General features: G+C 50.0%; 1 protein-coding gene across 1 annotated transcript in view; it reads right to left on the minus strand.

Annotated features, from left to right (window-relative positions):
• LCT (lactase) overlaps positions 1 to 15,713 on the minus strand; it is a 53,327-nt gene that overhangs the window by 4,878 nt on the left and 32,736 nt on the right. Inside the window, exons 8-13 of the mRNA XM_037028033.1 lie at positions 12,807 to 14,357; positions 11,895 to 12,163; positions 8,415 to 8,705; positions 6,407 to 6,605; positions 4,716 to 4,918; positions 2,517 to 2,626 (exon numbers count right to left, since the gene is read on the minus strand). Of these exons, the coding sequence (XP_036883928.1) occupies positions 2,517 to 2,626; positions 4,716 to 4,918; positions 6,407 to 6,605; positions 8,415 to 8,705; positions 11,895 to 12,163; positions 12,807 to 14,357 (2,623 nt within the window). The remainder of the gene's footprint in view (positions 1 to 2,516; positions 2,627 to 4,715; positions 4,919 to 6,406; positions 6,606 to 8,414; positions 8,706 to 11,894; positions 12,164 to 12,806; positions 14,358 to 15,713) is intronic.

A 15,713-nucleotide genomic window follows, 5' to 3' on the forward strand; every position in this document is an offset into this window, starting at 1 on the left:
ACCCACCAGCTATATAAGTCCTCAGAACAAAGGACTCACTCTCTTTCTGGGGCTCAGGGCACTCCTGATGCTCTTGGCTCTTGGGTCACTGGGCCTCATGCTGCCCCGGGAAGCAGTCTTCAGTTCCTCAACTTTTGCTTTCCTGCTTTGCCCTGAACCTTTGCCCTTCACCCCCTGCTCTACCCAGTCCTGTTCTCTTCCATGGGAACAGGCCACTAATAAACTGATTACATGTTAATAGATTTGCTGATCTGTAATTCTTCGTCAGCAAGAAGAACCAGGTCTCTCCCGTCAATAAAATGAAACTACAATTACTCTTTTATAAATCTCCCCTTGCAGATGCGCGCGCGCACACACACACACACACACACACCTTTATTTCCTTCACAAATAACTATGCTGCCTCTGATAGTACCTGTGATAGATTTCAAAATCAACACATCTGAGGTACACATCTTAAGACTAAGCCTTACAGCTATAATATCTTATAAATTTGTGTTTTTATATTTGCCCTTTATAACTTACTCTGCTTTGTTGTTTGTTTAGGCTGGCCTCTTTTTTTCCACAGTTTATCCTTATTAGTAGGGGAAATATTTTTACAAATTACATTCATTGAACTTTTGAGATTTGTACCTTCTGCTCATGTGACTTCACTGCACTTTTTTTTAAAGATTTTATTTATTTATCTTTAGAGGGGAAGGGAAGGAGAGAGGGAGAGAAATATCAATGTATGGTTGCCTCTCATGGGTCCCCTGCTGGGAACTGGGAACTGGCCTGCAGCCCAGGCATGTGCCCTGACTGGGAATCGAACCGCGATCCTCTGATTCACAGGCCCGCGCTCAATCCACTGAGTTACACCAGCCAGGGCTTAACAGCACTTTTTAAAAATAAACATTTGCTGGAGCATTCAAATGCTCTGAGATGTCCCTATAAAATCGAGGATTCATGCACACTTGCATGCAGACTGACAGGCTCCTCTCAGCCTGACCTGACTATGTGTGCCTTCCGACAGGGACACCCTGGGGCTAGTTTAGGGTTGCCTAGAGATTCCCTACTTAGGGATCTGATGCCTTCATCTTGACCTTCCTGCTACCGTTAACCTGAGGGATGGACACCTTCCTCCCCTGAGGTTTCTGAAACAGCTAGAAGAACAGTAAAGGCCAGCCCTGTCATGCCCCTCACTTCCCTGCTCAAGAGCCAGCAGTGGCTCCTCAGGGCCCACAAGGATGTCAAAGCTGAGCCCCTCTACCTGGCTTCCAGACCCTTGCCCCTTGCCTGCATGCCCTTGGCCCCGCCACCAGGCCAGTCCCCCTGCCCTCAGCTGCACATTCCATCCCTTCCCCTGGGATGGAATGCCCCCTGTTCTCCCACATGTTGTTCATTGTCAAGGCCCAGGGCAGCTGATGTTCTGCCTCGTTAGGAAGTCCCTTGGGTCCACTCAGCCTACCATGGAGTGGGGAGGGTTACTGGCCTCTCAGCTGGTGTGTCAGCAACTTGAGGAACCAGACTTGGAAGCTTCTCTTAATGAGACCTTTGCCGGGCCAGGCTGGGCCCTGACCTGACCCGGGCACTCAGCAAAGTTGTGTGGATGGGCTGAGTGCACTGCTTGTGGGAGACCAGAGTCGGCTGCTGAGACCGGCAGGCACAGCCTGCTCAGTGGGACTTGCCCTCACCAGGCCAGGATGTGTGCTGTGAGGACGGGGACTGGATTATTTCATCCTTACAGCTGGGCTGTATGGGGTAGTTTGACGCAAAGATTCAAAGCCTTTTGAGCTATGGTTAGGTGAGCTACCTTGGAGCTGTGGCTATGTTTCCATAAGGCCAGGTCATTCCGTCCTCATCCACATACCACAGCTCTAATCCCAACTGGGTGATGAAACAGCCCCCATGGGCCCTGGAATCAGACAGCCTGGTTTCATATCCAGCTCCGTCATTTAGTAGCTACATGTTCTTGCTGTCATATTTCTGCTTCATTATTAAATAGTAGAAGTACCAAGAGAAGATAGATACAAGTTAGCTGTTGTTGATGTTGCTATTACTGCCTTGACAGGGAAGAGTGAGCCAGGAAGCAGGACAGCAAACCACCGCCACCTGCTGGCCGAATGACATAAAGCACCCTCTGGCTATCACCCACTGCTATCCACATTCCCTCATACGTGATGGGGTGGGATGGGATGTGCTGGGGCATTGGTCCTTGGAGTGAGGTAGTGGGTTGATAAGTGGGGACCCTACAAATAGATTTTCTGGCTGTTCTAAGGAATAATAACAATAATAGCAACTGTTCTGTCAAGCATGGAGCAGGGCCAGGTCCTGAACTAAGAGCTTCACAAACACAATCATGTTTAATCTCCCCAGCAAGCAAGGAAGCTCAGAGATACGGTAACTTGCCTCCATCACACCTGACCCCGGCAGCTGCTTTCACCACTGTGCTGTCCACCCAGGAGCCCAGCTCCAGCCTGCAGACCAGACTTCCCCCAACCCTCTCCTGGCCGGGTGTGTGGGCACTGGGACCTTACCGAGACTTGTTGAGGCCTTCGGCCAAGCTCCTGTCACGAACCCGGGTCTTCATCACTTCATGGTAATCTCCATTCTTGAAAATAGGATGTGCAAACCAGCCTCCCATAAACTGCAGGTAGGGTTGGGGGGACAGTCAGCCTCAGCATTAACAGTGGGCACAGCTGGAGATGTTCAGTAGTTGCCACTTTATTTGTTATTTTTTTTTATTTACAGTTGATGTATGATACTAGTTTCAGGTGTACGACCCTACGATTAGACATTTCTATATCTTATGAAGCGATCATCCTGATAAACCCCATACCCCTCCGACACCGTAGATAGTTATTGACGGTGCTCCCTATGCTGACTTCACATCCTCACAACTGTTCTGTGGCTACCAATCTGAACTGCCTAATCCCTTCCCCTTTTCTACCTACCTCCCAACCCCCTCCCATCTGGCAACTGTCAAAATGTTCTCTGTCTCCATGAGTCTGTTTCCGTTCTGCGTGTTGTTTTCCAAATCCCACTGTTAAACTCCCTTCTCCACGACTGTTGGCCTGTGGCAGCTTCAGTGCCCGAAGGTCTCTTTACCTCCTCCGCTTTGCTGAGCTGCCATCTCACTGAGGGCAGCTGGAGGGGCGATGCGCTGGACTGAGCACTGGCCCAGGGCTTGGCCAGTGCCGCTCTTAGGAGGGTCTGAGGAAGACAGGGAGACCCTACAAGCCTCCAGGCTCAGGTGCCCTCTCACCACAGAGCGGGTCCCTCCCCAGCATCATGCCTAGGGCTCACCCAGAACTTTCCAGGGAGGGCTGAGCTACAAGGCTGTCTCAGGGGTTGACAAAGGATGGCTTTTGCTGGCCAGGCAAAGGATGGCTTTTCATGGGCATTGGATTCCTAGAGTGGGAACTTTGTATCCCTTTTCTTGAATGAGGTCTAGGCCGCCCTTACCTTAAAGGCACCCAAATGCTACAATGCTGTGGTCTTGAGATGCTTTTTTAATCTCCTCATATCCTCCCCTGACCTGCTGATTGATGCCCCAACTGTGGGCCTTGCCTTCTCAGTCAGAGATGAGGCTGGGAACACACTCGGGTCAAAGAGGCTTTTGTGGGTGCTGAGAAAAAAAAAGGACCCTTTGTAGATGCTGATTTTGCTAGAGGATGTGTGGGTCCTACTCCTGGGCTGCAGTTTTGCAGTTCACCAGCAGGTGTCTCAGTCAGATGAGGCTAGAGGCTAACATTTCCTGAGGTTTGGGGTTTTAATTTCAGAAAACAAAGTATTGCTCTAATTCAATATATTCTGTGAGTCTGAAGAGAGGGATGCACTAATTTTGTCCTGAGACTTTTTCCCCAGCTGGCTAGCAAACAGGAATATCAAGCTTTTATTTTCTTTTAATAATCTGACTGCCTTTGCCAAGTTGCCTTGTGAAGAGTGTGGCAAACCCAGGTCCTTGGTATCCCCTCCGATGCTGCAGTCTGTGGGCCCCTCCACAGAGCCAAACGTGGGGACCAGTGTAGAGAGACTTGCTTGCTTTCCTGATGTGGAAACATGGAAGAGGATGCCTTGTAATCCCTTCAGAGGCATTAATGGGAGCTGTGCCATGAGTGGGCCACGGTTCTCTCTCTTGTCAGGGCCCAGACTAAATGGGGGCAGGTTGTCTTGTTGGCACCTGCTTACTAGTGTCCCTGCTTCCTGGAAGCGAAATTCCATGACCAAAAGCTGCATGTGCTTATGTTAAACTCATGCAATTGGAAACTTAGGGGAACCGATGAGTTTCAGAGTCCAAAATTCCCAACCTAAGGAATGCTTAGGCTCAGGAAATAAAATTAGATGGCGACACACCTAGAGGTTGAGTGTGACATTGCAGCCCACTTCTATTAACTACTGCAGTCAAACCTGACATTTGAAGGGAGAATTTCTATTTGTTAGCTTCAAGCCATTTTACACCAAGCAAGGACTACAAGTACAAATAATTTTTTAAAACCTAAACAATAACCCCCCAAAAACTCATCACAGCAAACCGATGAGGTAGGTAGGTCATCTCCACTTCACAGAAAACTAAGGTCCACAAATATCAGGTGATATAATCAAGTTCACAAAAATCACATAATAGCAAAACAGGGCCCAGATCCTAAACTTTAGTTTTGCTTTCTAATTCTATTTCCATCAGACAGGAGGGGAAACGAGGGAGAGTAACAGCAATGCCCAGAGGGAAAACAGACCTGAACGTATCTCCTGGCTGCCTTCACATCCTCCTGGTTGGAGGGGTCTCTGGGCTCAGCCCAGTCGCTGCTGATGGTGATGGAAATTGTGCCTCCCTGACTGGCACGGTACTTGTCGTTGTACAGGTGCCAGACCTCCGCATGCGCCTTTATTAGGTTGTGGCCAGCAACATAGGGGCCAGTGCCAGGCCTAACAGAGATTCCTGGGAACACACACACAGAGGTCAGCAAAGACTCAGCGTGGCCGCCGGTGTCCCTTTCTGCCGGTAGACACCCACTGCAAGTTTGGGAGGAAGAATGCAGGTTTCAATATTAGGAAGAATTAATTTAAATCTTGGCTCCAGCCCAGCTGGTGTGGCTCAGTGGATTGAGTGCCAGCCTGCAAACCAAAGGTCACCGGTTCGATTCCCACTTAGGGCACATGCCTGGGTTTCGGGCCAGGTCCCCAGTAAGGGGCGAGTGAGAGGCAACCACATATTAATGTTTCTCTCTTTCTCCCTCACTTACCTTCTCTCTAAAAATAAATAAGTGAAAGCTTAAAAAAATCCTGGCTCCATTGCTTACTAGTGGGCCAGGCAACTTGGGGCGAGCATTTCAGCCTTTAGGGTTTCTCCTCTGCACAACTTGCAATTGGGAGTTCTTGGGAGAAGGAAGTAAAAGAGTGTGTGTGGGGCTCCCAGCAGCACTGTCTGCAAAGACAAGGTACTGGATAAGTGTGGGGCTTCTGTATCCCTCCCCCAAAGAGTGGCTCCTACGTCTTAGGCAAAGCACCCAGGAGAGCTGCCTCTGGAGTCGACATCCTGGCACTCTTGGGGAGCCCGCTGTGAAAGGAAAGGTTGGAGAACATGGCTGATGGAAGCAGCTGACGGAGATTCCTTGAGAACCAGCGCTAGAAGGCCCCTCTCGTGTGCTGAAGGAACGGTAAACCACAGTGCCAACCAAGGACCCACAGGAGATACATCTGGTAGTGATTCCAAATCTTCCTGCGACTCCAGCGGTCATGTGTGATGACGAGGGTCACACAGACGAGCACACATTTCTCTTATGATCAGAACTAGAGAAGAGGGAAACCGGGCGGTTCTGAAGGGGCGAGGGCAGGTCCACAATCCCTTACTTGAAGCTTTTAGCATCAAATATGTTTGTGAACAAAAAATCATTGTTTTTTTTTTGGTCTTAGAAAAGTATGAAATTCTATGTGACGTATTTAATGTCACCCCAGCCGGGCCCCGAGCAAGCTGTCCGTAAGCAGAGGCACTAACATGAAGTGGAGTAAAGACCCCATGCAGCCTCCTGTCGGCTCAAGTCAGCCGAGCTCAGGTCTGCCAGATCAGTGATCTATAACTTGGGCGTTCTGGAGTTGCAGAAAACAGACTGTATCGCCTGGTGCATGAATAGTCCTTTCCTGCATCGATTCGTCCGTGTCCCTGACTCAGGGAGCTTCCCATCTGAGGCACATCAAAGTCTCAGGGCAAAGAAATGAAGCCATCGGAGGCACAGACATGAGAAATTCATGTTCAGCAGACATGGTGTCAGAGGGGAAATGTGTCTCCCATTAGGCAGCCCTGAGCTAGAGGCAGGACTTCCACAGTTGCTCTCCTGGCCTCCTCCTCCAACGCTACCTGATTTCATGTCTCACAGGAGCTAAGAAGGCCAAACTCCAAAGAGCTGATGGGTCGGGCCTGGGACCTTACCTGGGGCGAATGTCCCATAGCCATAGCCCTTGTAAGCGATGACGAAGGGCTCATTCAGTGTGATCCAAAACTTCACCTTGTCTCCTAGCCTCTGGAAGAGCATGTTGGCGTACGCTTTAAAGTGCTGTACAATGGTCTCATTCTCCCAGCCTCCAACATCCTGGAGGGCCTGGGGCAGGTCCCAGTGGTAAATGGTCACCTGTGAGAAAGCAAGGTCTGCAGCTCCATCAGCCTGCTTTGAATAGGAAGCTGTTGGTGCTGTGCGCGCACCAGCACACACGTTTGCTGCCAAGGCCAGGAACGAACGCTCAGACAAAAAAGGCCCAGAGGCTCTCTGGTGGTGGGCACGTGGTGGGGGGGGGGGGGGCGGGGGCGCGGAGGGCTGCAGTTTGAAGAGCAAGAAACCCACACATGGCCTCAGTGAAGCCTAGGTCTGTGCCCGGCTTTGCACCTCCCACTCTGGGCACAGGTGCTGAGAGCTCCATGGCCTGGAATCGCCGGGAGGCCAGAAGCAAGAGGCAGCCCCTGACTGCTCTTCAGTGTTAGCAGTGGGTGTGCTCGGGTCAGAGCCTGCCTGGACAGAATGCTGAGAGCCTGAGGGTCCCAGGAGGACGGGGCCATTTTACTTGTAGAGGGACACCCCAAGGCCATCATCTGCTGTGTCTGGAGGCTCCTCCCGTGCAGCTAGGAACTCTTTGCTGGGAGGGAGCACCTCTGGCCATACTGATGGGGTGGCCTTTCTCTCTCAGCCTTCCCCTCAGTGCGCCTGACACACCGCCCCGCCTTGACCAAGCTGCGGTCCCCACTGTCCTTGGTCTGCACTGGGCCTCTAACCACTGTCAGCCCAGGCCCAAGTCCTTCCCTCTGAAACGCCCTCACCTTGCCCGGCCACCGATCCCAATGCTCCTCCTCATTTGAGACCCACACCTCCCTGAAGCTCCTGGGTGAGGCAGTTTTCCTTCTGTCGTGTCTCTGTGCCCTCAAGAGGTACAAAATCATTTTTCCCTGAGTCATGTGCTCTGTGACCTCATCATCTACCCAGCTGGTGGGGTCCTGCAGGGCAGGCCCTCGGCCACCTTCTCCCCCACCGCGCCTAGCACGCCTGTTCCAGGGCAGGTTGGTTCCCGCAGCGCCATCAGTGTGAGGAGAAGTCCCGAAGGCACTCTTTCCCCAGATGCCGGTGGGGCGGGAAGAAGGGCTGTGCTGTGGGGACTGTGCTCTCGCCACGATGCCTGATCTCCAGCCACGACCGGAGGACGCCGAGCTTCACAGAACTCACCACCCCTCCCCACCCTCCGCACTCTGTCATGAATGGCCCAGGGGAAGGAAACGTGTCCTTAGGCTCTCAAGTTTTACAATTTTGGCAACAGCAGAGTAAGCCCATGAATAAACTTCTGTATTATTCATAATAACTTATTGCTTAAGAACATATCCACTTTGGCCCCGGCAGTTCCGCCCCGGGACCGTATCCCACAGATAAACTACCCATGTATTTGGCCGTACGTCTATGGCGACTCATCGGAGTACAGGCTATGATGGCGAAGGAGCAGAAAGGTCACGGGGAAGGTGCCCACGGACAGGGAAATAATCAGAGAAGTAAGGTACAGACAATTCCACGTAACAAAAAAAAATGAGGAAACTATGTATGGATTTCAAAATATCTGTAAGAAATATCGTTAAATAAAAGCATGTCTCTTGCCACTATGAAAAGAGAGGGGAAAGGAATATACACACACACGTGCACACCTACTGGCTGCCACGCACAGAAGAAGGACGCGAGAGCCTCGCAAGTGCGGCTGCCCACAGGAAGGGGAACTGGGGGGCGGGGGTCAGAGGTGGAGGGAAAATCTACAGTGCAGACTCCTCTGTGCTTTTGGAATTCTTCTCCATGTGAACTTGTTAACAATCCAAAAACTAAATTTGGAAACGGCTTCTGTTTATAAGATAAACGTGCTCCCTGGCCCGCTGGCTCCCCGGCATGGACAGGCCTGGCCCGGCCCCACCTCACCTGGGACTGGATGTTGGCAGCCAGCAGTGCATCGATGAGCCGCACGTAGTAGCTCAGGCCTGCTTCATTGACGGACTTGGTGGTTCCATCCGGGAGGACACGAGACCAAGAGATGGAAAAGCGATAGTGGGACACACCCAGGTACTTCAGGGCGGCCACGTCCTCGGCAATCTTGTGATAACTGTCACAGGCCACGTCTCCATTGTCATCGTTCTCAATATTCAGAGGTGTGTGAGAAAACATGTCCCAAATACTGAGTCCTTTGCCATCTGCTCTCCATGCACCTTCGACCTCAAGACGATAAGACATGGTCTAGTTAAGTCCTGCAGTCAAGCCTCCTGAGTTCCTTTCTGCCAGCAGGAAAGTCCCTGGCAGGACGTTAGTCTGCACCACCTCCTCTGGGAACACGCAAGGCCTCCCCCCAATTCCCACACTCCAACTGCTTCCCGAGCCTGCTTTCTGCCCTCGCGGCTCTGCCACGTGGCATCACACAGCTCCGCACTTGCCAGAGGGCTTCCCACAGGACTGTGAGGTCTAGGCGCTACGTCTTTTGTCTTTGTGCCCCACTAGTTAACGCGACAGTGTCTGGTGTATGGTGGGTGCTCCCTAAAACTGTAAATGAATGGTTCCATGCGCTCCAACTCCAATCAAGGCAAAACAAGTCCCAGTGATGCCAGGTGTGGAGGCAGAATTTGATTAAAAATCAAAGTGGCATGTGTCACTTTCTGAGCTCCCGTCTGGTCCTCCCACCTACATTAAGGGGAAACTGACCATGAGCCACTGGGCAAACAACTAGCCACCAGCTTAGCTAGTCTGACAGGTATGACTTCTATCATTTACTTTAAAACACTTCAGCACATATGGTGTGATATTATGCGACTGTGTGCAGCTAAGGTAGAGTGGCGTTTTACCAAGGCTCGTCCAGCACAGCCCCTGTGGGAGTGGCAGGCACACACCCTGGCGGGCGGTCTGGCGGAGGAGAGGGCCTTGGTGCTGGGGAGATTAGTTAATGCAGGGGCGAGCACATAAATGCCTATGTTGAAAATGTTGGGGCTAGGTGTCTTACTACTAGAGAAAGAACTATAAATATGGAAAATAGGAAAGCTAGCCTTAACCCTGTGTAGCTGGGTTGGAATTGGGGGTTCCAGGGTAAACTGACAGGGATGAGGGTGGATGCAGAAGCAAATGGAAGTGCATGCATGTATATGTGTGTGTGCACACAAATACTTCCCAGCTCTGTCCACTGAGGGCCTAGAAGTAACGGCACCAGCAGCAGTGAGCACGCTTAGCACTTCCATCTCGGCTTCTAGATGCCCTTATCCAACAAAAGGAACCAGGGATCATTAGAGAAATGGCTGATTACAGGGCCGGGGCAGAAAAGGACAAGGTGAACCCAGAACACCTTGTGTGGGAAGAATCAGAGAAGTGCACGGACAATGACAGGCCGTGTCAGAAGGACACAGGGCCAGGCCAAAAGGCACTCTGCCTGGGAAGGCGTGGGTCCATCTGAGCATCTCAACACATAATGAGAGCAACAGTATTGCCCGTTAAATAAAAATAGGGCTTTGTGAGGCCATACTGGTGCAATATTGCAATCTATATTTACATACAGATACAATATAAATAAGTAGAAGAAAAGACAAAGCTCGACCTTCTGTTGCACGGCCACACAGAGTGAAGAAGTGACGAAACTGGAAAATTACCAGTTGTCAGCTCTCGTAGTAACAACCGGTACAGGCAAAAATCATCCACAGTTGCTAGAACCGGTGGGTGAGATTCAATGAGGAACAGGATATTCATATAGTCCCCAAGTAGCGCACCACAAATTACTTAGAACTACAAAATACTAATTTTATGGAAGACAAACCTGGTAGACACCTTCTTGTTCAGGTGATAGAGTCAGCTTCATACACATGTATACAATGTGCACACGCACACATATACACATTATATACATACAGAGAGAGAGGTGAATGGTAACAGTTAATAGCTGAGGAATGTGGGAGAAGCATATGTGGGAGTCCTCTACGAGTTTTGCAACTTTTCTCTGTGTTTGAAGAGAGTTCCAAATAAAAGGTCTTAAAAAAAATACACAGTCAGATGGCATCCACTTAGACGGCCTGCGCCGTAGGCCCTTCTCCCCTGTTCTGGACTCACAGCCCACACTCGCTAGTTAGAATGCATAGTCAGCATCCCAGACGGCGTGCATTGTGCCTGCCGACTGCCGTAGGAATAGAAACGGAGGCTCGCCGACACCGATTGCATCGTTCGAGACGTGGGTTGACCAAAATGTGTTCAAGACCCTCCCTGCCCTTGCGTGGATGGCTCGCAGCCTGCCCCTTGCTAGATTCTTCAGCCAGAAAACCCCTACCCTTCCCATGTCTAGAGGTAACCCCATGGGACTGTGGTTATTTTGTCCCTGAGGAGAACTGATCGATGTCTGGAGACATTTCCTGTTGCTACAACTGGGGATAAAACAGACTGGCATCCAGTGGGTGAGGCCAGGGATGCTGCTAAACCTCCTACAATGCCCAAGACAGAGAACTGCTCATCCGAATGTTGGTAAGGCCACATGGGAAAACCCTGCTACGGAGAATCCTGTTTGCCTGGAATAAGAGTAACAGAACCCAGTCTCTGAAATCTCCCACTTCCTGAAGGGAACCTTCCACGTAAAGTGTTGGCCAGGGCACCTAACAGGGCCAAGAACTGGGTTTCCTCCAGTCCACACCATCGGCTGCATGAACAGTTTTTGTTCGTTTAGGTAATAAATGTCTGGATGTGGCCGGCTTTGGTCTGAAACCTGGTAGTGTGCTCATCTGGGTAGCTCACATTCACACATCTCAAAAATATTTTCGGCAACTCTGGTCATCTAGAAAAAACCCAAGGGCAGAGCGCACTCAGAGGCAGTGGAGCGCTCAGGAGCGCACTCAGCTCCTGTCACTGACCTGCCCAAGTGCCACACGGAGCACACAGGGCCCCACTCCTGCGTCAGAGGAAATGAATGAGGCAGAAGAAGTAAAGCAGTGGCCCACAGCTTGTGCCTGGGCAAGTCCCTCTTCACTTTTTCTCTTTTATTTTTTTGAGGAAAAAACCAAAACCCTCATATTTTCTGTATCAGGGAGCTTCATGTGGCATGTGTAAGGCAATGGTACGATGTTGTGAGGATGCCGGAGAAACCCATGTGATGGCCACACTGAGTAAACTGCTGACCTGGAGGAGACAAGGTAAGAAATAAAGGAGAGAACCTTCATACTTGCATGTCTTTGCTAAGTGTTTCTGCCCGGGCTTCCCCTGCCCCATCTTGCCTGCGAGCCCCCATCTCCAGGAAGAGGACCTGCAAGATCCCCCAGATGGCATCCCGCACTCCCCGCCCACAGTCTATGAAATTCCCCTGCTCACGCCCGCCCTTCCCAGCATGGAGCCCAGAGCCTGGCACATAGTAGGTATGCAACAGATGTTGCTGAACTGCCCTGAACTCACCTGATATGCAGCGGAAGCCACACTCCAGATGAAGCCCTTGGGAAACTGACCATAGAGAAACTCATCTTCTGGGGCCTGCGGCATGCCATTGTTGGTGATGACCTCTGTGTAGTACCTGGCAGAGACTCTGGCTGTGCGAGGCCTGCTCGCATGACTGAAGTCAACATGGTGCAGTCCAAACTTGACCGTGTAACCATTCAGCCACTCAAAGTTGTCCATCAGAGACCACGCGGCATACCCTCGAAGGTCTACACCATCGAGCCTGTAGGCTGGGAACATTCCAAAGGGAAAGAGAAGAGCTTTACCCCAGGATGGCAAGGACCCCGAGAAGTGCCGGCAAGTACTTTAACTCAAGACAGCGGTCCTAAATCATCTCATGCACACTGGTAATGTAGCCCTGTTAGACAAGATCACCTTGTGTCTTTGTTTTTGTCAGCACTGCTTTCCCCAAATGAGTATTAATGAGTAAAGTCAAACTCTTTTGTTGGGGTAAATGGATGAGTTCTACCTTTAAGTGCCTCAGCCCACTTTGGAGGTTAAACACAAATGTGAATTGGAGAGCAGTTTCTTGCTCTGGGGTTGCACGGAGCCCATCAGCAGAAAGTTATCTGTTCTGTTCACTGCTGTTTCCCCATCATTTAGACTAGAACCTGTCATGCAGTCATTGCTCAGTGACACATGAATGGGCCCATGAGAACATTCTTGTGGGGACTGTGTCCACTTGGGGAGATGATCATAGCTCTTTTTCAGATTCCCAGAGGACTCTGTAACTCCAGAAAGGGGGAGAATTATAGAGTTAGCACATAAGAGAGAGACTTGATGATGTTTTTAATTCACTCTATCAAATTATTTCAGGTACACGACATATGGAAGTTGGAAGGTTTTGTAAGGGGGTCATGAACACTCACATACCTTTCAAAGCTTCATTGATGTAGGTTTTGTGGTAAAACACCCTACTGGTGTCTTCCTCCTCTGGATTTGTCAGCCCCACCCCATTTTTGGTGATGTAAATGGGGATGTCACCGTACTCTTCTTTGATCCAGTTGAGCAGCCTTCGCAACCCCCAGGGAGCAGTTCTGTTCACGGCTGTGGCAGGCCACGAAGGGTCCTCCGTCTCGATCACCTCCTGGTCATCTTTGTAGGAGGGTGGGTGTAACCTGGGTGTCGTATGCTGCACAATTCTGGAGGAGTAGGTGCTGAGGCAGAACACATCGGCCGTGCCCCTGACATACCTCTTCTCTTCCTCGGTGAAACTCGGCAGGCGGGACGCGGCCAAGTGTTGGAGTTCACTCCTGTTCCCCACTTTCCACTTCATGGCGTCGGGATAGTCTCCATTCCGGAAAATGGGGTGGGCGAACCAGCCCAGGGAGAACTGTAGCATTCGGTCAGCCGCCTCCACGTCCCTTGGGACCTGCGGTGACTTGGGCTCTGCCCAGTCTGCACTCAGACTCAAAGAGATGACCCCCTTCTGCTCTTGTCTGTATTTCTTATCATAAGTGTGATAGACTCTGGCGTGAGCTTTGATGACTGCGTGGCCAATCCTGTAAGGTGCCCAGCCTGGATCCTTCACACCTGGGGGAAAATCCCCTGAGCCATAACCCAGCCATGCCTGGTATGCGGGCTCATTAAAGGTCATCCAGAACTTGACTCTGTCACCGAAGGTCTGGAAACAAAAGTCTGCATAGCTGTTAAACAACTCAATCAAGGAAGAATTCTCCCAGCCACCAACATCCTGGAGAGCCTGGGGCAGGTCCCAGTGGAACAGCGTCACCATGGGGGAGATGTTGCTTCCCACCAAGCCATCAATCAGCCTGTTGTAATAATTAACACCAGGCCAGTTGATGGAAGTGTTTCTCCCAGTCGGGAAAATCCGAGACCAGGAGATAGAGAAGTGATAGGCCTTCACCTTCAAAGCTCGAAGCATATTCAGATCGGCATTCAACTGGTTATAGCTGTCACAGGCTATGTCTCCAGTGGCATTGCCTGTCACATTGCTACCTGGTGTGTGGGTAAAGTTATCCCAGATGCTGGGGCCTTTGCCATCAGCATCCCAAGCTCCTTCAGTCTGATAGGCCGATGAGGACACACCCCAGAGAAAGTCATCCCGAAACGTGCCCTGGTAGAACAGATCTCTTTCAAACTTGGGTTGGTTGGAGAACTTCTTCCAAACTACTTTAGCCTTGGAGGGCACCTCAGATGGAAAAGTGAAGGATCTGATTTTAGAGGGGAAATTTGCTGTATTGGGTGGTGGCAGTCTTTTTACACTTTTGGTGAGGAAACCATTCTTTTCAATGATGCTGGTGAAAAAATAGGCAGATTTCCTGGGAGTTCTTGGCTTGCTGCTGTCATTGAAGTTGACGTGGTGTAGCCCAAACCTCTGGCTATAACCAGAGGGCCCTTCGAAGCCGTCGATGAAGGAACGAGCAATGTAAGATCTAACATCCACGGAGTCCTCCTTGACAGCTGTGGGGGAAAATGAAAATAGTATTGTTTTAAAGACTCTGTTTGCTTTTGAAAGGTCTTCCTTTGGACATGAAAGTTCTGGAGGTGACTTGGGTTACTCCAAAAACATCAACACTTTTTCTTCCCCAGAAAGAATAAGGAAAACCCACAAGACTCCCACAAAACATCAGGCCATACCTATGGCCATAACTCTCAATCCCAAGAAGCATCCTTGTCCTAAAATGAGTAATGGAGAGAATGCGCCCCATCTTCTAATACCAGGACCCCTTGGTTTTATATATAATACATAAGTCATTTAATATTTAAAATGTGCTTTTGTTTTTCCTGGTTTATGTCTAGCAATACTGAACAAAAAATGATCACATGGTCCATATCAAAAAGAGAGAGAGAGAAATAAAGCCTAAAGAAATATATTCCCTGGTTCAGTGGGTTGAATGCTAGTCCCCAGAAAGATATGTCTAAGCTAACCCTTGGCACCAGGGACTATAACCTTATTCGGAAAAAGGGCCTTTGTAGACATCATTAAGCTAAGAATCTCAGAATGAGATCCTCCTGGATTGACTACGTAGGCCCTAAACCCAGTGACTGGCACCCTTACAGAGACATAGAGGAAATCAGAGTGATGCAGCCACTAGCCATGGAATGCCTGGATGTCAACAGAGGCTGAAAGAAGAAAGGAAGGATTCTTGCCTGGAGCCTTTGGAGGAAGAGCACGTTTACTGATATCTTGATTTCAGACCTCTGGACCCCCAGAACCATGAAAAAGTAAAGACAGTCTAGCAAGTCAACCAAGAACCAGAGGTAAAATAAGGCAATGGCTGTGGGCTCCAACTGGGAGTCCTCAAAGTATTAAGCTTTGTTTTTATCAGATCACACAGCCTCTCAACAAACATTAGTTGTATAAAAGGTAGGAAAAGTTCCTACTCATTCATTCAATAAGTAATTCAGTAAGCACTTACATTGTCTCCAGGCTGTGCCAGGCTCTGGGAACATAAAGAGGAATAAAGGCCTCACAGGTTAGAGGGTGGGGTGAAGGTCTGAGCCAGAAATAGCAAAGCCTATAGTTCCACTCACAGGATGTTTGGGCACATCATTTAACATCATCTCAGGGCAGCAGGAAAGTGTCTGTCCCTACTGATTGCCTACAGCTGTGCCAAGGATCACTTGAGGTAATGTCTTAAATGGACTCCAAGACTATGAAGATGATAGAACTGTAAGCTTGATGCTGAGAAGAGTACAAGTGAAGAATAAGAGAGGGTGTCTGATCTCCCCTCAGTGGGCTGTGTCTCATTCCTCACTGCAGTGCCCAGGGCAAGTATCACTTATCAACTCTTTCTCTCTGAGTCTAGACAAGAC

The sequence above is a fragment of the Sturnira hondurensis genome, unplaced genomic scaffold (genome assembly GCF_014824575.4).
Source record: "Sturnira hondurensis isolate 20B ecotype Veracruz unplaced genomic scaffold, ASM1482457v3 Scaffold0000256, whole genome shotgun sequence".
Taxonomy (NCBI): Eukaryota; Metazoa; Chordata; class Mammalia; order Chiroptera; family Phyllostomidae; genus Sturnira; species Sturnira hondurensis.